Source organism: Pyrus communis, chromosome 4 (genome assembly GCF_963583255.1).
Source record: "Pyrus communis chromosome 4, drPyrComm1.1, whole genome shotgun sequence".
In the NCBI taxonomy this organism is placed as follows: Eukaryota; Viridiplantae; Streptophyta; class Magnoliopsida; order Rosales; family Rosaceae; genus Pyrus; species Pyrus communis.
Window position 1 is genome coordinate 5,478,014 of NC_084806.1, and position 24,932 is coordinate 5,502,945.

Here is a 24,932-nt window from a genome sequence, read left to right on the forward strand (position 1 = left end):
GCTGATGATTTGATGTTGGTTTTTGTTTTGGGAAGTTTGGTCAGATACATTTTCACACAGTAGGAGTAGAAAGTTAGGTTAATTTAAACTATGAGCTTCATTTGCTTAACATGGTTATTAAGACGGTTAATTTGGTTTTGATTAGCTTTGTTCGATTGATTTGGTTATCAAGCTGGATATTTGGTTTTGGGTGACTCATTTGATTATATTGGCGATCAAGCTGATCAAATGGGTTTAACAAAATAGTTTTGGTTTATGTTCGTCGATTACCAACTAGCTTTAGGGCCTAGTGGTTTGAGTTGGTTGACGCACGCACACGATTTGATATTTGTGTTCGTTATCTAGTTATTGTTGGCTCATTGCGTAGCTTAGCCCGAATTTTCTCTAAAGTAGAATATTGTTGTATTAAAAAATGTTTGTCATCAGTGTGTCATATGCATGATTAGTATCGTAGTATTAGCCATTGTTTTTGTTTTTGTGAAATTGCTACTGGTCGTCTATGATAAGGTTGGTGTTTTCACATTGATGCTAGCATGGTTGTGCCCCAAGAGGTTCCTCATGGGATACTCAGCATTATATACTAGGTATTTGTGCATGATTAGTATCGTAGCATTGGCCATTATTTTTGTTCTTGTGAAATTGCTGCTGATCGTCTTATGATAAGATTGGCGTGTTTGCATTGATGTTAATATGGTTGTGCCCCAAGAGGTTCCTCATGGGACACCAAGCATTGTATACTGGGTATTTGTGTGCATCATCAGTGCTGCATTTCGACTTTCTATGTCAGCAATGAACCAAATTTGTACAGGCTATTTCAGTGTGCAATGCTGCTGCATTTCATCTTTCTATATCGGCATTGAACCAAATTTATGGCGTTGACATGTGGTGTAGTCTTGTAGAGTAAGGTGTAGTTTCACATCTGTTACATTGCGGCACCATGTTTTATAAGATTGCGTATCTAAATTCCTGTCATGTTGAACTAGAATGGTATGGGCTTCCTTTAAGATGCTGAGTTGGTGTAGTCTGGAGTTTTCTTAAATGTATGTTATGTTGAGTCTTGTGTTTGAACTTAACTCGCTGACGGTGGCCCATTTTTTCACCTTCTGCACATCATTTGGGATTCTAGTCCTTCAAACATTGCATTTGGGGGCTTATCCTCCATGAGTGCAAGATTTATATGGTTTGGTTTGAGTTGTTGATCAAACTAGGAAGTGTAGTTTTACAGTGCGACAAACCACGCTTTAAGTTTAAGTCGTGACATGATACAGCGTATTGGAAGGAGTTTAAATTTTGGTTCAATATTTTTGGCTTTTAAAATGTCAAGAATACCCATTCAAGAAGGATTGTGTACAATGCACGTGCAATTTTTCTGATGAAATCCAAAAAACAATTACTATCCACACTTTATGTTTTTGTTTTACTTCACTCTACTAATTTATATCTTTGGATCTTTTTTAATACATTCAATTCGACTGTTGAAATTGAGAGGAATGTGTGAGAAGTAAAAAGAGGGGAATAGTATTATCGAAAAACTATGTGTAGGGGTAGGTGTAACTATGTGTAGGGGTAGGTGTAAAACTATGTGTAGGGGTAGGTGTAATTATGTGTAGGGGTAGGTGTGGTGCAGTTCGGTACGCTTTCAAGTGAAATCAAAACCGAAACTTTTGACGGTGTGGTTCGGTGCTCTTTCAAACGGTTTTTGAGAAAAAATATACAATTTAAAATAGGAATAAGATTTTTTCTCCTCCTCATCTCTTTACCCTTCCCTCTCCTTCTATTTGAACGGTAATGGTTAAGTTACGTTAACATTTTATAGTAATTTTATTTATAGAATCAATAAGACAAAAAGCAATGTGTGAGACGAGGGGAGTGAAGGGAATGGAAATAGGAGAGGAGATAATCCTACTTCTTTAAAATATACACTTATTTACGCATAAGACGGTCTTGTTTTTCTCATATATTAATTAATGAACCTGCAGCAAAAACAGCAACAATAATGCAGCAAAAAATAGTGGCAAAGCTGCAAAAAAAAAATGCAGCAAAACAACAAAAAAAAACATTAAAATGCAGCAAAACTACAGAAAAACAGCAACAAAAAAAATTGCAGCAAAACAATAGAAAAACAGCAGCAAAAAACAGCAACAAACCTGTACCAAAACTGCAGCAAATGACAACTACTAAAATTGAGACAACATCTAATGCATCAATGGGTTTAAATCCTTACGCATCACATCTACTAAAATTCAAATTGATCACCAATCACAATATTTTACTACAACCCAATTGAAAAGTTTAGTTTGCCACAATACAACTAAAGTTCAAACTTCAAGGTTTCAAACAAGGTTCAATGTCAAAATGCCTTATGGCATTATGTGACAGCCCGTCCCGAATTAACATTTTCATATGTGTGAAGTGTGTTTAATTACCCTAAATCTTTATTAAAGTTGGACGGTTTGTTTGATTGTGTGGAATGATTAAAGACAGGGCACTGTGCATACACGGGTTGCACGTTTCTTCTCCTTTTTCTTTTCCTTTCCGTGGTTTCCTCAAACCTGTTTTTCATTCTTCCTCTCTCCCCATCAAGCTTTCTCTCCCTCCCTCACTCTCAAACACACGGCAACAACACCAATTCTTCAAAACTTCACGGATCGACGAAAATAAAATCACCATCTTCTTCGTTTCGACGATATGAGTCCAACCATACCAATTTCAGGTAAGAACTATAACGTTTTCACGTCGAAAATACGAACTCCGGTTTAGGTACTATTCATCAACTTTTTATTGGTTGATTTTTAGGACTTTTCAAGCTTATAGGAAGCTTCTTGAGGTCCTAAGGAGGCTTGAAGTAGTTCGTTGGAAGTGTTTGGACGTAAGAACACGGAGAACGACAAGTTCAAAGTTTGGCCGGAGCTTTCGGGGCTTTTTCTGGTGAATCCACGCCGAGTTAGGGGTCAAGGCAGGTATGGATGTGTTCGTCTCGTCAATACCTTCATTTTGATATAAAGTACGTCTAAAATGGTTAAGAAATGAAGAAGTTATGATACTTTGAAGTTTACCCAGAAATTCCGGCAAAACACCCACCTTCGGCGAAACCAGTCCGGCGACGCGAGGAAGAAGACGCGCGCGTGGGCAGCGCGTATACAGGGCGCGTGAGGGCGTGTGAGAGCTCCAAATTGAGTTCTAAAAATTGTCACGTGTTCGTGACATCGTGTAGATCACCGTGCTATATTCACACACCCAAATTGAGCAACGTATGAGAAAGTTATTGACGAATGTTTGTGTATGTGCGTTTAAATGATGATTTTATAATTATTCTTTTATAGGTGAAACTTGTACGAACGACGAATGTAACCAAACTAGGCGTGAGGGTTACGAACCGGCTACTTATCAGTGAGTGGGCAGTTATTTTTCAGTATATATATACGTATACTTGACGTATTTCCCAGAAAACGTATTTTAAAAGAAATACGAATTAAATATCCTGTCATATATGCATCATATTTTAATATGTGCATTACCATAATTATGCATACTGTTGCATGGTGCTGAGGAGGCCCAGGTAAGCTACATTTGAAATACATTTGATATACGTACGAATACATTTGGAATACGATTGAAATACTATGGAAATACAAATGAAATATGATTGAGATATGATTGGAATATGATTGAGTTATGATTGAAATATGATGAATTATACGATTGTGATATGATTGAAATATGATTGAGATATAATTGAGATGCGATTGTAGCACTAGAGCATATTATGTTATATACAGTGATGAGTTGCATATATGTTTGTTTATACATTCATTTATATATGTATATATATATATATATATATATATATTGGTGCGGTGGAGGCACAGGTAAGTGCCAGGTAAGCGTTATTCAACAATTGCATTAAATAGTGATTAGAGGTGCTTAGAGAGCTCATAACCTGCACCCCCGGTGTTAGTGCTCCCGCCCTGAGCAGGGCACAGTCCTTCACGTGATGTTCACCTCCCGCACCCCATGCTCAGCTTGGATCCAAGCTAGGTGCACAGGCTTGTCGTACATACCACATTAGGTGGTTCCGACTTGTAGGTGACCCGCGATTATTCGCACAGCCTTCACGTGATCGTAGCATTAGAGCGTACATATATGTATTACACCCAGGCCTGTCGTACATACCACTTTAGGTGGTTCCAACTTGTGGGCAGGTTCAGTTGTTCAGTTATTGAGTTTGAGATTTGAGCTCTATATGCAACCGTACAGGTCACGTTAGGTGACTCCGGCTGCCAGATGTTATGCTATTGATGTGATTTATACCTGAGCACTTGCATATCATTATGAGGCTTTGACATGGCACATTCTTGAGCATGATTGATATACCCTTGAGCATATTTGGCATATTTATACATACGTATATATGTTTATTTTCTGGGAAACTATACTTGTTTTACGGCGAGGGGTTAGTATATGCAAAAGAGAAAAGAAGGTTTTGAATACGTTCGTTTTGCTGACCCACTCAACTTTGTTTTGCGCCCCTCCAGGTTTAAGATATCAGAGCTTGGTGGCTACGAGGAATCCAACGGTGTTCTGACAGAATGGACAAAAAATAGGACTCACCTTTGGGTGTTTCATCTTAGAAATTGTATCTTTAAAGCTTCCGTACTGTGTAAATGGTTACGTCACTCTCACGTGACGGCCAGCATGCCCTCCTTCGGGACGGGGTGTGTCACATTAGTACAACCAAAAAATATAAATGGTTCATGAAATTCAACAAAGTCTTGGTTTTTAACTTACTTTGCATCGTTCAAATTTCAAACATTTGCCTTTCTTTTTCCTTTTGAACACTTATTCTTCAAAGATTTGTCTAACCATATGCAACAGTAGCACCAATCTACAACACACAGGCATTAAAGAAAGTTTATATGTATACATGTTTCATAATGCACAATTTGTTTAAGTTATATATCAAGATAAGCATTGTTAAGCTCCTAACACATCTATTCCCATAAATTATTGACGAGTCATGCACTCATACAGATTCTATCATGTGTTTTAGAATACTTGTAGATTTTAGTATACTAAATTTTAATTATGATACTTGGCAAACTCCAAACAAGACAATTTTGAACCAAATCAAGGCAATATAGTAAAATACGAACTGGTACGAGGATGTGAGTACATAAAGAAAACAAAATCCAAAGAGAAGCAGGTGAAAACAGTGGATGGTGGTTCCTAAAGAAATTAATAATTTTAGAACTTAAATTGATACTTGGGTGGTTCCTAATCTAGTTCCCTTTTTGATGCAAAAAACCCTATCCCTAAAATTAATTATAAACCCTAACCCAGTTGCCCTTTTGAATCTTTGATTCAAATGACCCCTAACTCTAAAATTAATTTAATTACAAATTATTAACTAAACTAACTAATACAAGTTCTAAGTTCTTACCATATTAGCTGGAACGAAGAGCAGGTGAATGATTTGCCAAGTTTGTTTTGCAGAGCTTTTGATTTGTAGAGTTCAAGGCTTGCGGATGAAGGGGATATGGGGATGCAAGCAGTGAGGTCGCAAAGATGCAAGCAGCCAGGTCGCAGAGATGCAAGCATCGAGGGCACTGATGTCGACTGTGGAAGAGATAAAGATGAGTTTTGAGAGAGAGAGAGAGAGAGAGAGAAAGACTGACTGATGTATGATGTATGGACTTGAATAGTGGTGCAAATTTGAATGACTAGTGTAGTTGAACTAATTAAAACATAACATTCAATATATGGTGCGGTTTCGGTTACGGTGCGGTTTTGAAAACCCAAAACCGAAACCAAACCGTTCGATGCAGTCCGATTCGATTCGTGTTTCGGTTTCAATTTTCGGTTCCAAATGCCCATCCCTAACAATTTGACAAAACGAAATTGTGGGTATAAGTTCAGGTGACATCCGAAGATTGCATATTTTGTTAGGCAGCTATAGCAAACCAACACAAAAAATAAGATATTGATGAGCATGTATGTTCTAACCGGTCCCGAATCACCAAAGCATCATGACCATTGACAGCTTTCCATGAGAATCATCACTCCTCACTCCACCCTCAGCAGTCAAGATTTCTGCTAACTTGGGTAAAAAAATTACTTCAACGTAATTACTCGCAGAGTTCCGAAGCTAGTCACTTTCTTGGAGCAAACCAGGACAGGTGATAATTTATGAGAAAATAACCTTTTCTGGGTATGTTTAGAATCAACAGGATCCTCTTCAGATTTTTTTTGGTAAGGATTTTAGGGATTTATAAATTGTCTTTGTTCATTGTATATCGTGCGATCGGTTTTTGTCAAATACTATTTGTGTTTATTTTAAATAGAAATATTTAAAGTAATTTCTGAATACACGATATATAATGAACGGATAAGATTGACAAACTTCTTAAATCCTCACAAAAAGAATCCGACGAGGATCCGGATTCTATTTAGAACAGACTGTTGTCGCTATATACTTGTTGTGGTAACTATTTGCCAGTACTTGAATAGGAAATAAGACAAAGACAAAAAGAAGAGTGTCAGGGAAGAAAATGGAAGGAATGATAATAAAAGAAAGAGACGACAAAGCTTCCTTTTGACTTTTGACTACTTAATGATCCACTTCAATTGACCGAAAAAAAATATGATTGATCCACTTCAGATATAGGGTTCCAAATTTCCAATTCATCATCCTTTCTTTAGGGTAGATGCCCTTGGGAATGAAAGTTTCACTGCAGCTTTTTACAAGTCTTGCTGCCCAATACGTTGTGTTTCGGAGGAAAGTACCCATCGGTAACTGTAAAAAGTAAAGCGATTCACGATATATGGCAAATTCAAGTTTCTTTGATCCCAATTATATATGTATGTGGTTTATATATGAATGACGTATTTATTCGCACGGGTTAATTCTAATCATTCATGTTTATAAGATTTATGAAATATAAATAGTTAAAATTAACTCAAACACATGTGCATGACTAAACTTAATATTGATCTGCAAATAGAAACCTATGAAAATAAAATAAAATTTGAGTCTTTGCTCAAACAATACAACCTTTCTATGCATGCAATGCAAATGCTAAAAGCTCAAAGAGTTTTGGCACAAAACGAAAAAAGACACTAAATTGAAACTGATCTCTTCCTGCCCAATGTACAATAATGATTGCTAGAAACCCATTTCTCACTTAAAAAATTAAACTATAGATGATTAGGGTCTGACCAACAATGAAAAACAAAATAGATGATTATACTTCACTATTGGGACAACCAAACATCAATATATAGAACCAGAGAGTGAATACATATTTTCAAACTCTCCACCTTTGAGTTTTGAATTTTTCAATCTGTGGGGATGTGGGGACCTTTGATCTTGAACTCTCACTTACAACCACATGGGGGAGAGTTAATTACCACACAGTGGATCAATGTCAATGAGTTAAAAGGGTTACTGATGCAGTAGATGTAGGTCATTGATGAACCAAAACTGGGCAGCACAAAAAGCAAAGGAGAGACGTTCTTATGTCAAATGGTTTTTGCTCTTCTTTCAGGAAAGGACAAATCCTGAGATGCCACTTTTCCTTCTCCATGCATGCTTCTAGAAACATCCACCTTATTACTTATGGTAAATTTGCTGCACTTTCACTTTCACTTTCCATGTGGGAGAAACGAGAGTCAATTTATGGAGAAAACAACGCATGAAACAAAAGGAGCTTCTCTAACCCTAGCTAGTCACTTTACTCACCTGCCGTTGGATTGAAGTTTTACATCAGAAATAGATGTGGCTGCAAAGGTATTGCCAGTTTCACCATTTTAGGATTTAGGGGTGTGACTGTAATTTGTCTATGGAGTGAGAGAACCTTAGACATCAAACATTCTGAAATGCTTCAACATTTATCTACTCTTCATCCCAACTTCACATTGATATAGCAGTGAAACCTAGCACACGTCTTTTTAATATATCAATCTCATCAAATCTTGAATATTTCTTCGGGTTTTCCCTATCTTTGGTGCTTAAAAAACCTCGTGTCTCACTTTAGTGAACAATATGGTGTCTCAGAGAAATTTTTATCTCTTTGTAGCAAAAAGAAGAACTTTGCTTAGAGGAAACGGTGGAGAAACAAAAGCCCTTGTACATGCGCAGCCCAATGGCGGTTTCCAATTCTGATAATGAAGAGGAGGATACAATCTTCATGAATTCCATTGTTAACAAACTTATGTCTATAAGCCATCCATAATTTGGCAATTATATATATAGGCTTACATTAACCTTGCCTAATTTCTATTGTTTATGCAGCCCCAGAGAAGCGACAACGAGTTCCATCGGCTTACAACCGATTTATCAAGTAAAGATTATATGCATGTGAATATGATTCAATGAGGAGCTTTAGACATTTTATGTGACTTCCTTTTGTTAAACAGGGAAGAAATCAGGACGCTTAAGGATGAGAATCCAAGCATGACTCATAAGGAAGCTTTCAGTACAGCATCAAAAAATGTAAGTTTTTTTATAGCCAAGAGCAGTAATGAAATTTAATTATAGTACTATTAACTTTCGTGATTTTGCATGTTTGACTATGTGTAGTGGGCTCAGTTCCCTCCAATTCAGTACAAAGAAGATGGTCCAGATGGAGAGAGTTGCACCAGCCAGAGAGAGGAAAATGTGGCATGGGAATCTGATGTGCCTGAGGTAAACTAAACACCCTAAGTTCCCAACTTTGATCAGATTAATTTCAACTGTACTTATCACAAAAAATAAAATACAAAAGGGTAATCAAATTAAGTAATCCCTAAATTGTCGACTATTGTTTATAGGTTAGTTATGCAGCATGCGTGGTTAAAATATTGATCACAAGAATGTAAACCCTAATTGACTTTTGTTTAGAGGTTAGCAAACCCTAACTAAAATATCATGTAATCAGTTCACATTTATCTAATTAATGTAGCAAATGATCAGAATATATAGCAATTAACCAAGGGATTTGGATCCTCTCCGGATTTATTATTTGAAAAATTTGCAGTTCAAACTACTGAATACCAAATTTATTATTTGAAAGCAGAGGCTAGCTCCTTATGCGTTTGTAATAATTAAATTTATGCCACTCATTTATACATAACTTTCTGTTGAGAAAAATTTGCAGGCAGTCGAAGATGGCAAAGTTTTCCGCGAGACAAAGGCCCCAAGGCATTCCATATGGGAAGGACACCCTTCGAGTGAATGAAGACTTGACCTAAACTTCTATAACAAGAAAGCTGTTCGTTTTTCAGGCCTAAGATTTAGGGTTCAAGTCACTTGCTATTTAAAGAGTAGATTCTCTAGGAAATGTGCTTTTCGTTTCAGATTGAACAAAAAAGTCTTCACTGGCTCCAGAAAGATGTATCGACTAACTTAGACCATTCAAAAATGGCCCAGCCCTCGTATGTTTCAGAATAAACACACATTTACTTCCAGTACTGTTTCCTTCTTCCAAATCTTGCCCCCCTTTGAATATAACTGCCTGGAAATAGAAAATGCAGCAACCTCAAATAATTAAGTTTGCAATAATTTTAACAATCTAATTAAATTTTTTTAGGCCCCATAGCTGTATGAGAATCTATACATACATACATACATACATATAGGGTCTTATATAAATCTTCCCGATTGACTATCGCAGTTACAGTGATGTATCTAATTTTGTGGAGTAATTTATGAGTGTATTGAATGCAAATAATTCTAAAAAAAATAATAAAAGTATAGATGAGCTGGGTTCTTACCTATCAGAGGCCTGGGAGAAATAGAGTGGAAGTATGCTTGGAAGAAGTGCCTATTCTCTTTTTGTAGCTCTCTCCACACTGCAATCCTATATATATGCATTCAGCATTCACACATTAGTAAACCAACTAACTAGACTAATAATGATTCATAGAGGTGGGCATCAAACCAACTTATCCCAATCATATTGGTCGGTTTGGTTTTGATAAAAAAAAAGAAAGCAAAGTCAAACAAACCGAACTGAATCGATTTATTTTTAATTTGGTTGTGATACTTTTGAAACCGAGCCAACAATGTATTTTTCAATTATTTATTTATTTATTTTACATGTCAACGTATTATAGATTATTTAAAGGTCTTATTCATATACATATTTATAAGTCTTAACATATTACAAGTAAGCGATTTATATGTACTTTATACTTCTGTGAGGTTTTAATTAATAAATCGTTTGCTAGCATGAGTTTTTATTTAATTGAAAACTAGTTCTATTTGACTTAATGAACTTTTTATGTTCCGAAAAACTTAATCTTTCAATCAAATTGGAATTAATGCATGATATGTATGAGAATGTTTAGAAGATTCAAAACTCTTGAAATGTTCAACATGTTTTATTTATGTATTGAAGACTTAAACCGAGCAAACCAAACCAAATGAAACCGATTAACAATGATTTGTTTTGGTTTGGTTCGATTCCAACAGTGGCATTGATAAAAATGTAACCAAATCGAACTGTTCAATACTAGTTTATTCGACTCTATTTTTTGTGCCCACCCCTTATGATCGAACACACGCGTCTGTATACGTATTGATACACTTGTAAATATAGAAAATCTCGAGAGACAGACCTGTAAGCGTGACGAGTGGCCTAATGCTTGCATGCTCTGCTAGCACCCTTACGCATTGGTCACGACTCATGTGAAGTAGCAACCATCTCTCAATAAGATGTCGAATCTGTTTTTTATGTGTGTCAGTATCAGTACCATAATTTCCATGCAAATTAAGAAAAGGGTAATGTTAGAGAGACTAAAGTTGTAGATAAAATTTTGTAAATTAAATGGCATGGAAGTTGGTGATTGGATAATTACTTAAGCGTTAATAAACATGCTCATTCATATTGGTGGCACATCATTTAGTTTGTAAATCTTGTTTACAATTTAGTCTCCCATTACCCTTAAGAAAATTATTGGCATGCATAAGTACGATGAGAGAGAGAGATGGAGATTACCATTCTAATGTAGCTTTGAGAGTGGCAATGCAGACATGGACCAAAGTGATGACTGTGATACATTTCTCCAGAGTCTCGATGAGTCTAGGGTTTGGACAAAAACTAAAGGCATGAAAGGCTAAAGGAAGAATAGATTAGAAGAGAGAGAGGTAGAAAGAAAACAGATATATAAAAGCCAAAAAAAGTTCAAGGAAGAAAAGATATTTAGAGGGGTTATATAGAACAAAAGACGACCTAAAATATCAAAAGGGAAGTGTTGTTATCCACAGATATCCAAGCGAAGGGCCAAAAGAGCACTAGAAATCCAAATGATAGAGTCACCTCATCTCCAAAGACTTCAAAAGATAAGAGAACACACATTTGCGTTGGTGCCGATGACAAATCCGTACGTGGCTAAGCCTCTAGCCACTTCACTTGATGATTGATGACTTGAACCAGTCCCAACAATTAATTAATTTGCTACCTATTTTCGGGTCCTACATCCTCTACTTGCAAATTGCCATGAGTTAGTATTGTGTTCGTGTATGCTAGCTAGGACTCTTGATGCAATACCGTGCATGCCATGATTCATGGATAAATATACTTGTATAACAGTCTTATCTCATTTGTCACACGAACGATATTGGAGGAGAAAATTGAACTTAGAACTTCGAATGGAAGTATAAAAATGGTATTTCATAGCCAAATGCAATTGGTTATCCATTATGATATTGCATAAATAATGTTCCTTCTACATATCGTTTTTGTAGCCGCTTATGTCCCCCGCGATATTGAGTGTTCATTATTTTTTAGATGAATATACAATTTTCTTCGCTTTCATTTCTTAATTATGGTATTATAACTTTCTCGAAGTCCAGTTTTGAAGAGTTACAACTAATGATTTTAACAAAGATTTAGACTTTTAACCACTTGAACTACAAATCTTTTGCGACAATCTAATCTTTTATTGCATATGTTATAGGCAGTTTTGAGTCTTGACACCTGGAATGGCATAAGTTATCCCCTTATGTTAAAGTATGGTTCTTTCTTCTTTGTGGGTGCGTTTATTCTTCACGTCTTCATGTGTTTGGGTCAATATTATTCTAGATAGATGCGAAGCTTATGTGCCGCAATACTTTGGTCCCAACCTCATTCTCCCCACATTACGAAAAAAAACATGTTAATGAGGAGATATTTTCAGTGTAATGCCGGAAACTCGCACTCAGTTCACCATGAACAAGTCAAACCATTGGCATAAAGCCAAATTGCCTCCAACTTACTCACATGTGAATCGGCAAAGGAGAAACGTCATTTGACCATGTCAATAATTCATCGCATTTGTTCCACCATCCTCATGGCCTGACTGAGTGACTAATCCACCTCATAAACTAGCATTATATAATTGATTATCTTACCACCATCATCGAATAAATTATTATTCATTCTTTTGACAACTGTTGCCTTTGTATATAACCACGTTTATTGAAAAAAATTAACACAACCACCAGATGACCTTGTGAGTTGCAGACAAATGGAACTTATTCCACCCTAAAACAGGGAGAGGTTCCTTCTGGTCCAACTTCAATCAGCCAACTATTCCAAAAGAAAAAAAGGATTCGAACACAATGCATTACTGATCATTTTTATTTTGGAGGATTGATATTCAAGTTTCAAAACTCAGATCTATCAAGTGTTATTTGTTTATTATTTCGGTTCATCAAAAAATGACTGATAGCTCAGAATTTGTTGCTTGCAAAAAAATACGGTACTAAGAGTGATCCAGATACAATGCCAAGAAACATTTACCACACTCAGGCACTTGACAATGCAAAAATCAAATAAACCCAAACTGGTCACTTGTAACACCACTATCTTCCTCAATTAACATCAGACTTCTCCAAATAGTAACCAACAGAGAGTCGGTACAAATTCATCAACTACACTTGTAGTAAATTTTTAACTAAAATAATGAAAACCTTTAGATGATTTGGGGCAAGAATTCAGTTGATTTCTCCATAAAACTTTGAAGAAAGTTGAGATATTGAGATTTTACCATAAGACAATTGACAATATTGAAAATAACCTAATTAACTCCATATTACTAACCCATTTCCTTTAAGGCTCCATTTGTTATACCTTCTTAAGGGAGACTGTCTAACAAGGATTTCAATCCAGTAGAAGGAGAATAAAGTTCCCTTAATGACCATCGAAAAGCAACCTAGCTAAAAGATTTATAGTTCCAACTATGAAACTGCGGCCCCAAAAGAAGAAAGTAGATGGCATTCCATTAGGTCGATTTCTTCTACCTACATCTAGAAAGTAGAAACCTTTTTTAATTTGTTCATAAATTTATACACACTGATGGGATATCTGTATGGATTACTTTCCCTGCTTTCTTTACCTACAAGAAATAAACTCATATAATCACTATTAAAACACAATTACATCCCGAGGACCCCAAATCCCTTTCTGATCAACAGCAAAAGGAGGGGTAAAAAAAACAATCATGTTAAAACCACATAATTCTTATCGTCTCCACAAATCTACCTTTTGATACAAATCCCATCGTAGAAATCACTCAAGAAATTAATTAATATAAAAAAAACCGATATTATTGTGTGCAAAGTCTACATGTTAAATATCGCGTGCGTGAGTGAGATGTGGGGGGAGTGATCAGATCAGATCAGATCAAATCAGGCCAGATGATGAATGAAACGCACTGACCCCTCCATTATTGTTCTGTTTTGGAAGAAATTAAAAGCAAAGAGCGAAAAAAAAGACAAAAAAATGCAAAATGGGTGGGAAATGCAGGCCAGAGGCTCCTTTCATAGCAATGACGTGTGTTTGTTGAAAGGCATGCATGTGAACTTGTGAGGCAGGTAGCTCTATCCATCCACACTCACACGGCTTTTTAATTTTGAATATTTGGCGACACGCACTATGGTTTGATTTGTACTTCTGTGTGTGCGGACGGCTTCTTTGTACTGCTAACTATGCTTCTTCACGCTATCCAAAATTTCAAACAAGAAGGAAAGAAAGAAAGGAGAAATTTCAGAGATGGCATGCCCGCTGCCGATTGCTTGCTCCCAAATTATTTTTACTTTTGATCCAAGCAACAACAAAGCAAACCATTTTCTTTTCTATGTGCCTTGGGTTTGCGCCCACCTTTGATTACTAATATATCCATACTTTGTAGATTAGGGAGGAGAATATTGTCACTAAGTTAGGTACTGAATGAAAATGAAACAAAATTAATTTTTGAGGACAATGGGAGAACATAGAGCCTAACCCCAATCAATACAATCCTAAAAAAAGTTATGATCAATAATATTACGGATAATATACTTCCATCCCACCCTATGGAGGAATGCATATATTTCAACTTGTGCGTAACAAATTTTTACGTAAAAATTTTAAAATCAGAACTGTTTAAGTTCTTAATCTTGATTTGAATATCATTTCTAGAGAAAATCATTTGAACTAAAAATCATTTAGTCATGCAAATGTATAAAACAAATAAATAGTATTAGCATGAATTAACATATTCATGATGAATGATCCATTTAATTGATGCATTTAGATAACTAAACAATCTCCGATGTGAATGATAATAATACAATATTCACATTGGAAATATGTGCACTCCAGCATAGAGTGGATTGCAAGCATTATCCTAATATTATATTCAGTTTATCTTCAATACAGTGTTTCTAATTAAATGGGACAAACGTTAACCTTGTTGTTAATACAATTAGGCATGTATTTTTGGTTTTCATTATCCTAATTATGCAATCAAGTTTCTCATAACATCCGCAACCTTTTCTACAGCGAGATCAAGTCTTCTGCACCTAACAAGGGTGTGGCCTTTCTGTGGCCCCAATAAGTGTCATTCATTATCTTAACTTTTCTTAATTTTGTTGTCATAAATTTAATATGTGTCAGACATTTATTGGGACCAAAAAGAGACCACACCCACTTTGGATGCAGAAGATTTGATCTCTTCTATAGCAGCCGTGGACCACTACTATGTCGGTTTCCCAAGAAAGAACGCAAATCGACATAAGAACAATATAGGTTCTCCGATCTCGGCTGGAATCATCTAATTTACCACTAGTTGATGAAATGATTAGTTCAACATTTGAAATTTGATTTCAGATAATCTAGTAAAAGATCTGAATTTCTTTTTTAAGGAAATACCATCATTTTTAGATATAATATTATTAATTTCTATAATTCATAAGTGTCCAACGCATTATCAAGAGTTCTTTTTGTTCATTTTAAAGCATCGAAAACAACTATTTTTTTTGTATTTTGTAACTTCCAAAATATTTGTGGCTTCATTCTAAATAATCGTAATTTAAAGATTTGATTTATTCTAAAAAAAATGGATGTTCAAAGCACAGAAATTCAACCATATGGGTTGATTTTGTATCATAATTGTAATGGGACAGCTGATTTGGTTTTATCTTGGTGTTTGATTATACAATTTGGTTCAGATTTGGTTAAATGGCCAATATACAATTGGTATCCATATAATTAACAACTTGCATTAGACTAGTCTTTAAACTTGCTAAGGTGTCATGACTTGGCAACCAAACCATTAGTATTCGAATGAGGATCCTCTCCGGATCCTCTTTGTAAGGATCCTGGAAATCTTCAAATTGTGTCCGTTTGTCATACATCTTATGATCAGGTTTCGTCAGATACTGTTCATGTTTAATTTTAAATAAAAGTATTTAAAATGATTTATGATCTCACGATATATGATGAACGGATACGATTTGAAGATCCTTAGGATCCTCTTCCTCACAAAGAAGATCCGAAGAGGATCCTCATTCATAGTATTCAACCTTGCAAAAGCCCGCGTCATCAAATTAATACTCTCAAGTTCAAATTCTTTTATATGATTTTTTTTTTTGCTTTGTACAAAAAATGATTATTTGGGTGGCTCTTTAATCAATGTTTAAAATATTAATATCGATATACAAATTTGTAAAAATATAGACGGATATATCAAATATCAATATCGGTTGCTTTTGATGGAAATGATAGAAATTTAAAAATGAAACTTTAGGGATTGTCAAATATAGATTTAGACTAAATATAAGAATTTTTCTGATATTTAACAGACGTGTCAAAAATATCGATGATAAAATTTTAGCGCAAACTTAAGAGTTTTTTCTGATATAAGTGAAATTTAAACTTCATCCCATTCTATATCTTTCTATAATTTTTTAAACATTTTCATAAAAATATCTATCGTATAAAAAAAAATTCTACACGCTGCTTGAAATTAACAAATTATTTTATTCATATGGAAATATTTTGGTGTGGTTGGTCCGTTGCGTCTCTACGCTCTAATTCCGTGAATGATGCGGTTGATGCTGATGATGGCTCCTCGTCTGTCCGCTCGCCCGCCAAAATTACCCGCCAACAACAAAGCGGGTGCGTGGGGTCCGCTCTTCTGTGGGGCCCATCCCATTCAGTCAGCCATGAGCTAGCTAAAACTAAAAGCTCTAGTTGTACCCCCAACCTTCCTCACCCCACCCACACCCCCTTCCCCTATTTCCCCCACTTTTAATATTTTTCAACTAACTTCTGATCCATGGCCCCCTTCCCCCCGCTCTCGTACTAATTCTACCGACCCACGCGCCACACGACATATAATGTGTACCCCATCCTAACAATAATTAACTTTTTTTCTTAAAAAGGGGATCAAAGGTGGTTTTACCACCGTGGTCTATCTTTTTAGAGGCTGAAATTACTCATAGAGGTATTTCAGTATTTTTTTAGTTATTATCGTGTGATTCACTAACATCAAAAACCAAACTCATGATGTTTTGTATGAATTACGGGTATGAAATTCGTCATCAATTACTGGACCCCATCATAATAATTCAACCCATTTAATAATTTTGTTGGACGCCCAAATGGAAATGCTATGTTGTTTTACCAAATTGCCTTGTCTTTGTTACCAACCATGAATTGCATCTTCGTCTTGAAAACCACCTTTTTGGTCCGGTATCATCGAACCCGTCGTTATTTCTTATAAATATTTATAGGTTTTTTTTTAATTAAATTTATGACTTGGACTCAACAGCCATACAGTAAAAGTTCGTCATTAAGGTCAGTAAATTAGGAACTGTCAGTAAATAAGGTAATAATTTGCGGTGGGAAAATAAAAGGAAAACATAAGGGCGGTAAAAAGGTGAAGCTCCAACGGTAAAAAATGGTAATTAAGGTAAGTAAATAAGGAACTGTAGATAAATAAGGTAGTAATTCGTGGTAGGAAAAGAGAAAAATAACAAGGGTGGTAAAGTGAGTTAGTGCGGTGAACTACACAAGTGAACCACTTATTTTTTCAAACGGTTGCATTTGGAGTGAGATGAACTTTTTCATAAATAATAGAAAAACATTTTATTTTTAATTCTTATCCGTATATTAAGGAGATTATTTTTCTCTATGCTATATGATAGGTTTATTTACTCCGAAATGAGATAATTCATGAACATGAGAAAATAAACTGAAATATAATCAATTATTCTCGCTAATATATATTTTATGAATTTTTACATAGCATAATATAAGTCGTGAATTGAAATAAATATGATATGGGTAAATATATAATATAACTTACCACACAAATAATAACGTTATGGTATCAACGATAAGGTGTTTTATTTTTGAAATTATCATGTATAAAAATAATATTTATTTATGGAAATTTGAAAGTAAACGAAAATTGCAAAAATAAAGGCAGAGAGAGAACGGCAATCCGTTTGCGTAACCACGAGCACCGAATATTTATGTGTGTAATGTGTGATTTGGATTGAAATAATAGTTTTTGGGTTTTGGGCACTCTCGCCCACTCTCATCCATCCTCATCCCATTTCTCCATAATATTCTTGATCCTCCATCTTCTTCCAAACGACAACAGCTCCACTCTTTAATCTCTTCGGTTTCGATTTTCCAGATCTTCCTCTCCCTTTTTCTCTTCCAAATTTCACTTCTTGGTCCTTTTCCTTTCTGGGTTTTGCATTTCACTCCTTCTGGGCAGCTTAAACATCATTCCTCAAACGATCGGTTATCGAAAAAGCAGTACATTTCTTGAGGTAGTCATCTTCTTTTTCTTGTTTCCTGTTAAAGTTTGGAACTTTTTTTTATGGTTTTATTCATTAAATCTTTTTTGGTTGTTTTCTGAGTCTGATTGGAGTTGGCATATGATTGCAGGATCTGGGATTCTGGGCATGCACCGATTTTGCTTGAGACTGAATCAAAGAGGATTTGGATATTGAGGTAACTTGTTCTATCTGTGATGCTGCTGCACATGTTTTTTTTTTTTTTTTTTGGGATGTTGATTTTTTATGGATTTTAGCTAATTTTTGTAGGAAAGGAATAAATCTTTTCAGTAGGAGATTAGATTGGCATTGAATTCTTTTTGTAAACGATCTAAAAGATTGCATTTTTTCCCTTGTTGAGATGGGTATCTTATTGACTTTCCATATTTTTCAGGATTTTCCTAACCTCTTAACTTAGATAGGAGTTTTCCATTTATTTTCTCTGTTGAATATGATAGCACCGCTTGGTATAACAATCCCATCTCTTTTGTAGCACATCCAATTTATTCACCTGCTGATTTAGCTTCGTTTTGTGTCTTTCGTTCTTGGAATCATGGATATGCTCTGATTTTACCGCATGTATGTTGTCTATCTATGATTGCATTTGTTGTTGTTGGATGTTATTGGTTAAGGCCTGGCTTGGTACTGAGGTGATTCTGAAAAAAGCTGATATAAAAAAAAAACTGGGAGCTGTTTTTGTGTTTGGTAAACATTCAGCTTCAGTTTTTTTTCACAGTTTTGGATGAAAAAAAGCCAAAAACAAGAAGCTGCAAAACCCAGCTTTGAAAAACTGGCTTTTTTTCACATCTGTTTTACATAAAAGTTTACCAAACATTATAATACTGCTTTTTTTTTTTCAAAAGCACTTTTACAAAAAAGTTTACCAAACACTTTGCTGCTTTATTTCACAGCTGCTTATTCTCACAGCACAGCTAGCTTTTTTTCAAAGCACAGCAATACCAAACCAGTCCTAAGCCACACAATGGGCAGCCTAATTTGGTATCGAATTCGCCATCCACGAGAAGACCTCTCACTTAATTTGGTATTGAATTCGCCAGTCCTAAGCCACACAATGGGCAGCCTAAGACCTCTCACTTCCAAGTGAAGAGAAATACCACCAGACCGTAGTACTGAATGGCTGAAAGTGTGATTACGTTTATTGGCTGCTTTTGTTTTTTCCCTTCGGGTCAGGTCTTGAGTAATGTTCAGTTTTCCTTGTTTCTAACTCCACTGATAGGAGATGACAAGCTTTGACTTCATTCTTTCCTGAAACATATCGATCATAATTTGAAGCTACAGTGTTTAGATTTACAGCTGATTTAAAATATTGAGACTTGCTGCATTGTGATGCATTGAAGCATTTTGTTTTGATCATCAAAGTTGTTGGATGCAACTGGTTTAGAGGTTTATGTTGTGAATGCTTACGCATATATTATACAACGTGCATTGACATGCTTTCTCTCGAGTTTTTATGTAGTAAACGAAGAGAAGAACCCTAGTTCCTTTCCATTTTGGCTGTAGATTGAACTTGATACCTAGTTTAACACCATCAAACTCATTATAGCTTGACCCAATTCAGGGGCAACAGGATGCGTGTTAAGACAGACGTAATAACTTCAGATGCAAGCTGAACTGTGAATCACTTTTTAGCCAAATATGTGAAGGGTGGTTGTTTTTTTACGTGCATAATGCAGTTTAATTCAGAATCAATATTGCATTTAAAGGCTGTAGATTATGAATAACGGATATCCTCATCCCTAGAGTTAATCGTCTCTCTAGTGTTTCCTAGATTCCCGCATTTGGAATATAAGGGTTTCTGACATGAACAGAAAAGCCATTTTGAAGTTTTACTTAAAGTTGTAGACAAACCGTTGAAGCGGCATATTCAATTAAAGTCAAGTTAAATGTGGTTTCCAACTTTGCTTAACTATTTCATTGCTTCGTGTTTTTTTCATACATATTTTGGAACATTGTTTTCACCTCTTATACCATGATGTACCCGCTTACCAACTTACAATAAAGCACTTTAATATGTGACTATTGTGAAGAGAATATCCTCATTTGTGTGGAGAAGCCCATTTTCACAATGCACTTGCTCTAAAGGTGTGAAATAAGAAATGAAATGACGTATCTCTGTATAACTTGGTCTCTCAATATACTTAATTATAGAAAAGGCCATCTATAGTAAGGGTGAGCCTTGTATATGCCTTTTGGATTATTTCTTGAATCGAGTAAAAATAAAATTTGGTTTGATTATTTTTTGATGCACACTGGCTGTTGCTAGAGATCCTTCAAAAGAACCTGTGTTTTGGCCATTGCCCACTAGTTCTAATTCAAGATTTAAATTTCCCCTTTTCCAGGTTGATTCTTGCTGTTTATTTTCCAACCTTCGCCGAAAGAAAACAATTGAGGTAGTTTAGTTTGTCTTATACGATGTTGGGAGGCAACAGTGGTAACCCCATGCTTCCTGTTTTCGTGGATGAAAATCGTTACCCATATCCGACAAATGCTTCAAGTCAACTACAGCTGTTTGGAAATGGTAAGTTGTTGTGTCTGCATTCTTTGTTCCGATAAGAACTTTAGAATTAATTTAGATTCATTGATTTTAATCATCTCTACACGTTCATATAAAGTTCTTATCTTGCAGCTCAATCTTTATTGAGCATCATTTTTTCCTTACTAGAATTTTTTTAGTTTGACTTGTCTTTAAGAAGATGAAATTTCAATTTATGTTGCAGTACAAGCTGGATGTAACGTTGATCCTGTAAATTATTTTGGAACTGAGCATATTACTCCCATGCTTCGGCCTAATAAACGAAACAGGGAAATGGAAGATATCTCAAGACAGCAGAAGCTTCAGATTTCTTTGAACTATAATGTCTGTCCGGATGAAGTTGATCATTCAGCTAGCATTCCAAACCCAAATGCTGTATCAACGGGGTTAAGGCTATCATATGATGACGATGAGCGCAACTCATCAGTTACTTCGGCTAGTGGAAGTATGACAGTAGCACCTTCAATGATCCTATCCCTAGGTGACAATATTAGGACTGAGCTGGATCGACAGAAGGAAGAGTTTGATCAATACATCAAAATTCAGGTACTTATGATCTTCAAACACAAATCTCCATATTTCTCATTTCCCAGCATATGGTTTGATATATGATGTCTTTTGGAGTAAAATCGGTATAAATTTTGATTTGTGAATAAGGATTTGCAACTTCATTGTTTTCTCTTTTCTTACACAATTTGAAATTAACATATCGTCCATTCTCACTATAACATAGATTAATGATTTATCTCAGAAGTATCGAATCTTGCTTGAATGTTGAACAATCTAGTCCAACAACTTAAAAATTTCGAACAGGTCATTGTGCGTTAACTTTTTTCTGTGTGTGGACATCATATTATAATTAGTTGCTCATGTAAATCTAACGTTGGATGCCCATCGAACAGGAGGAACACTTGGCAGAGGGAGTTAGGGACATGAAGCAGAGACATATGTCTTCTTTCCTTGCTGCCATAGAGAAAGGTGTCAGCAAAAAGATGATCGAGAAAGACTTGGAAATTGAGAACATGAACCGGAAGAATCGAGAATTGGTGGATAGAATAAAACAGGTGGCTGTGGAAGGCCAAAACTGGCACTACAGAGCGAAGTACAATGAGTCCGTGGTAAATGTCCTGAAGAGCAACTTACAGCAAGCAATTTCACAAGGTGCCGATCAAGGGAAGGAAGGATTTGGAGACAGCGAAGTTGACGATGCTGCCTCGTACATCGATCCAAATAACTACCTGACTATCCCAGCTGGACCCGCGAAAACCGTGTCGAAGAATTACCTTGGGTTGAAGGAGCAAACGGGTTCGAGAACGTGCAGAGCATGCAAAGGGAAGGAGGTGTCGACCTTGTTGATGCCGTGTAGGCATCTGTGTTTATGTAAGGACTGTGATGGGTTTGTCAACGTTTGCCCTGTTTGTGAGTCAATGAAAACTGCTAGCTTCCAAGTGTACTTGTCCTAACTTATGAAGCAACTTAAAAAGGAAAGAAATTAAAAAAAAAATTATGTGATGAGGTGTTGATTATGTGTGATTTTCTCTCTGAAATCAAAATTTGTATGTAGAAGATGTAGTTGTCTTTATAAAATGAGTTATAGGCTTTTGTTTTACTTTTTTTTTTTTTTTTTTTTACAGTAAATAAAAGTGCTTTTGTTACTCCAATGCGTTTTTTACTATATTTGATAGAAAAACTTAAAGTCACATTTGGGTTATAGAGGCATTTTTTGTTAAAACATCCGCCTAATAAAAGCACGTGTCGAAAAAGTGATTGTGAGCATAAGTGCTTTATTACAAAAACAAAGTAGCATATGTAATGCATAATTTATACAGTGGTAAGAATCTGATTCATCCGATATTCTGTCAGCATACCACTAATAGTGTTTCTGCTTTAATAATTGGATGAAGCACTTAAGCACTCAGGTTAGCATGGCATATTGGCAATGCCGCCGCCACGGCCACTATCGTAGCAGCAGCACAAGAACCATTTCTGCATGTCATTATTTCCTCCAACAGAGGCAGGGGCAGCCATGCCATCCACACTAATTAACACACATGAATAAATACGTACTTTATGGTTTGGGACTGGTGGATCTGATTTTTTGATAAAACCAATATTTAAAGTATGGAAAATCGATAAGGAAAAGGTATGAACTTGGACGCATTGGATTGATGAAAAAGATTTTAACTATCAAGATAATTCATTACTTACCGCATCCTGAGACATTTGTATTGTATTCAGAGGGTTTTTGGTTTTCTTCTGCTTTTCAGCTGATTTCTTAAGTACTGGGCTTCCCAGCCACCTCTTGTGTCGAAAGGCTATGGGCCAATAAGCAATATAGTTCGAAAACATCCAAGGCCAGAACCGCCCAAATACAAACAGTGGAGGTGCAATTGGAAGTTCTCTTCAGTTATAATTTGGTTTCTATACCCAATCACATTAAGCTTCAACGTTCCAAATCAATAACGTAACGTAGGCTGAGTTTAGACCGTCATGAGTGTCGCAATAAGAGTAAGCAAACTTCACTTAGTGTCTGACAAATGAAGTTTTAGTCTTGAAAACTTGAGAGAAGCATGCGGATAATTTTTTTGATATAAATGTTACGAGGGAGAGCGTTTGAACTCAAGATTACTCAACACAAGAAAAAATGCTCGATAATCACCAAGCAGATATGCCTATTGATCCTATTTATTTATAACAGCTGCCAAATGTGACCAACTGATTGTGACTCCTGCCTCGTGGCTAACGCTTTCTATATATATGAGAACGGAATTTTGGTACTAATTTTTTTTTTACATAATTTTTTACAAACGTTTTTGTAGGATCTACTTTGTAATGTATTTAACGATCCGAATCGTTTATATTTTAAAACATCATTCATAGATCATCTTCTCTCACGTATCCATTGAAATATATATATATATATATATATATATTTTGTTATGATTTCTTTGTTGATGAATTCAACTGGAAGTGATGGAATCTCTTGCTTACTAAAATTTTAAACATAATCGATATCAAATGTCAAACCTTTTGTTTTCTTGATTCCACTGCATTTTCTGGGTCGAATAGTATGTGATGCAGTTGCAGCTTGATTAAGACAAATTAAAGAACAATTAAGTCAAGTCAATTATTCAGCAGTGTCCACTGTCCACCTATGAATATGATAAAAAAATGAATCCCATAATTCAAATGTGCACATTAACAAGATAACGACTCTTTGTTTTTTTTTTTTTTTTTTTTTTTAAATGAAGAAAGCCTCGCGTTTTAAACAAATCACACCACAATTATTCTTGATATATAACAAAAATAATTGCCTCTTGTTCTTGGTTGATGAATTGCACCAGATGTCTGATTTACTATTGAATTTAAACTTATTGGTTCACGATTAAATTCTGAAATAAAATGTACAGTTTAAATTTTATGTTTGTACTGAAATTAATGGTTCAAATTATAAAATTACGATGTGTTAGTAGACATCATCATATTAATATGTTCATCTTCACAAATCCCAATCGGCAAATAGGAAAAGAAAAATGTTTGTTGTTGCTAACGGGGAGGATGAACACTTAATCGTGACTAGGCAAAACTGAGTCAACTAGGAAGAGCTGCTGTATAGAGTTGACTAGGGGCAAACCTTTGACTGGGGTTGCTAACAATCATCAAAAGATTGAACATTAGGCCATGTATACACATACAAAAATCTGACCCAAAAATAAAAAATAAAAAATACATACAAAAATCAAACAAATATTATAATAAAAGAGCCCTTTCATTTTTTCTTATTTTCACATAAATTTTGTGGGCCTTCTTGAGTGCCATTTCAAAACACCATAAATATTATATAGTATGATGCTTTTATATATAATTGACTAGGATGCATCATAAAATTTAAACTTATTTAACGTTAATAGATAGAGTGATGAACATCATTATCACTTGAAGGTGATGAGTACAAATATTTTTTACAAAAATTTAAGAAAGAGAGTTTCAAACCCCTGACACATAAGTGGAACTTCAACACCCTATTGACTAAAATGTGTTAGTAACGGATGGTGATTATGTATAATAATCTGATTTAAGTGAAAAAATAAGGAAAATCATCCCTTTGTTTGAAAATAATCACACATCTACAAGTGCGTTTACCCCCTTTGTGCATGTGTATTTTTTTTTTTCGATAAATGCTAAGGAGATTTTCAAAGTGGAACTCTTTATAGGTTTTTGACACAATATTTTATAATGTTTACATGAAAATTGAAGTAAAACAACGTTACAGTTGTTTAAGCTTCTCCTTTCATTAGAGAATAA

General features: G+C 35.3%; 3 protein-coding genes across 3 annotated transcripts; 2 read left to right on the forward strand and 1 right to left on the reverse strand.

Moving 5' to 3' along the window:
- Positions 1-690: 690 nt before the first annotated feature.
- LOC137731404 (axial regulator YABBY 4-like) lies at positions 691-9,215 on the forward strand. The gene is made up of 6 exons (XM_068470512.1): positions 691-741; positions 8,076-8,208; positions 8,291-8,339; positions 8,416-8,491; positions 8,579-8,683; positions 9,135-9,215. Exons 1-6 carry the CDS (start codon positions 691-693, stop codon positions 9,213-9,215), a joined length of 495 nt encoding a protein of 164 aa, XP_068326613.1.
- Positions 9,216-9,272: 57 nt separating this feature from the next.
- Positions 9,273-11,039, reverse strand: LOC137731407 (uncharacterized). Its single transcript, XM_068470516.1, has 4 exons — positions 10,977-11,039; positions 10,597-10,702; positions 9,751-9,828; positions 9,273-9,491 (listed from the first exon to the last, which is right to left on the reverse strand). Exons 1-4 carry the CDS (start codon positions 11,037-11,039, stop codon positions 9,436-9,438), a joined length of 303 nt encoding a protein of 100 aa, XP_068326617.1. The 3' UTR covers positions 9,273-9,435.
- A 6,714-nt stretch (positions 11,040-17,753) lies between these two features.
- On the forward strand, positions 17,754-22,236 carry LOC137731664 (probable BOI-related E3 ubiquitin-protein ligase 3). Its single transcript, XM_068470844.1, has 5 exons — positions 17,754-18,067; positions 18,186-18,251; positions 20,434-20,612; positions 20,812-21,173; positions 21,530-22,236. Exons 3-5 carry the CDS (start codon positions 20,507-20,509, stop codon positions 22,088-22,090), a joined length of 1,029 nt encoding a protein of 342 aa, XP_068326945.1. The 5' UTR covers positions 17,754-18,067; positions 18,186-18,251; positions 20,434-20,506; the 3' UTR covers positions 22,091-22,236.
- Positions 22,237-24,932: the final 2,696 nt, after the last annotated feature.

Bases quoted from the DNA above. Each gene is read 5' to 3' on its own strand.
- LOC137731404 (XM_068470512.1), top strand. From the start codon at position 691: ATGGTTGTGCCCCAAGAGGTTCCTCATGGGACACCAAGCATTGTATAC. The intron at 8,492-8,578 runs GTAAGTTTTTTT...GACTATGTGTAG, and splicing joins TCAGTACAGCATCAAAAAAT to TGGGCTCAGTTCCCTCCAAT. The intron at 8,684-9,134 runs GTAAACTAAACA...AAAAATTTGCAG, and splicing joins GGGAATCTGATGTGCCTGAG to GCAGTCGAAGATGGCAAAGT.
- LOC137731407 (XM_068470516.1), bottom strand. From the start codon at position 11,039: ATGTATCACAGTCATCACTTTGGTCCATGTCTGCATTGCCACTCTCAA. The intron at 10,703-10,976 runs GTAATCTCCATC...CATAAAAAACAG, and splicing joins CTCAAAGCTACATTAGAATG to ATTCGACATCTTATTGAGAG. The intron at 9,492-9,750 runs GTAAGAACCCAG...TTCTATTTCCAG, and splicing joins TTCTCCCAGGCCTCTGATAG to GCAGTTATATTCAAAGGGGG.
- LOC137731664 (XM_068470844.1), top strand. From the start codon at position 20,507: ATGTTGGGAGGCAACAGTGGTAACCCCATGCTTCCTGTTTTCGTGGAT. The intron at 20,613-20,811 runs GTAAGTTGTTGT...TTTATGTTGCAG, and splicing joins ACTACAGCTGTTTGGAAATG to TACAAGCTGGATGTAACGTT. The intron at 21,174-21,529 runs GTACTTATGATC...CCCATCGAACAG, and splicing joins ATCAATACATCAAAATTCAG to GAGGAACACTTGGCAGAGGG.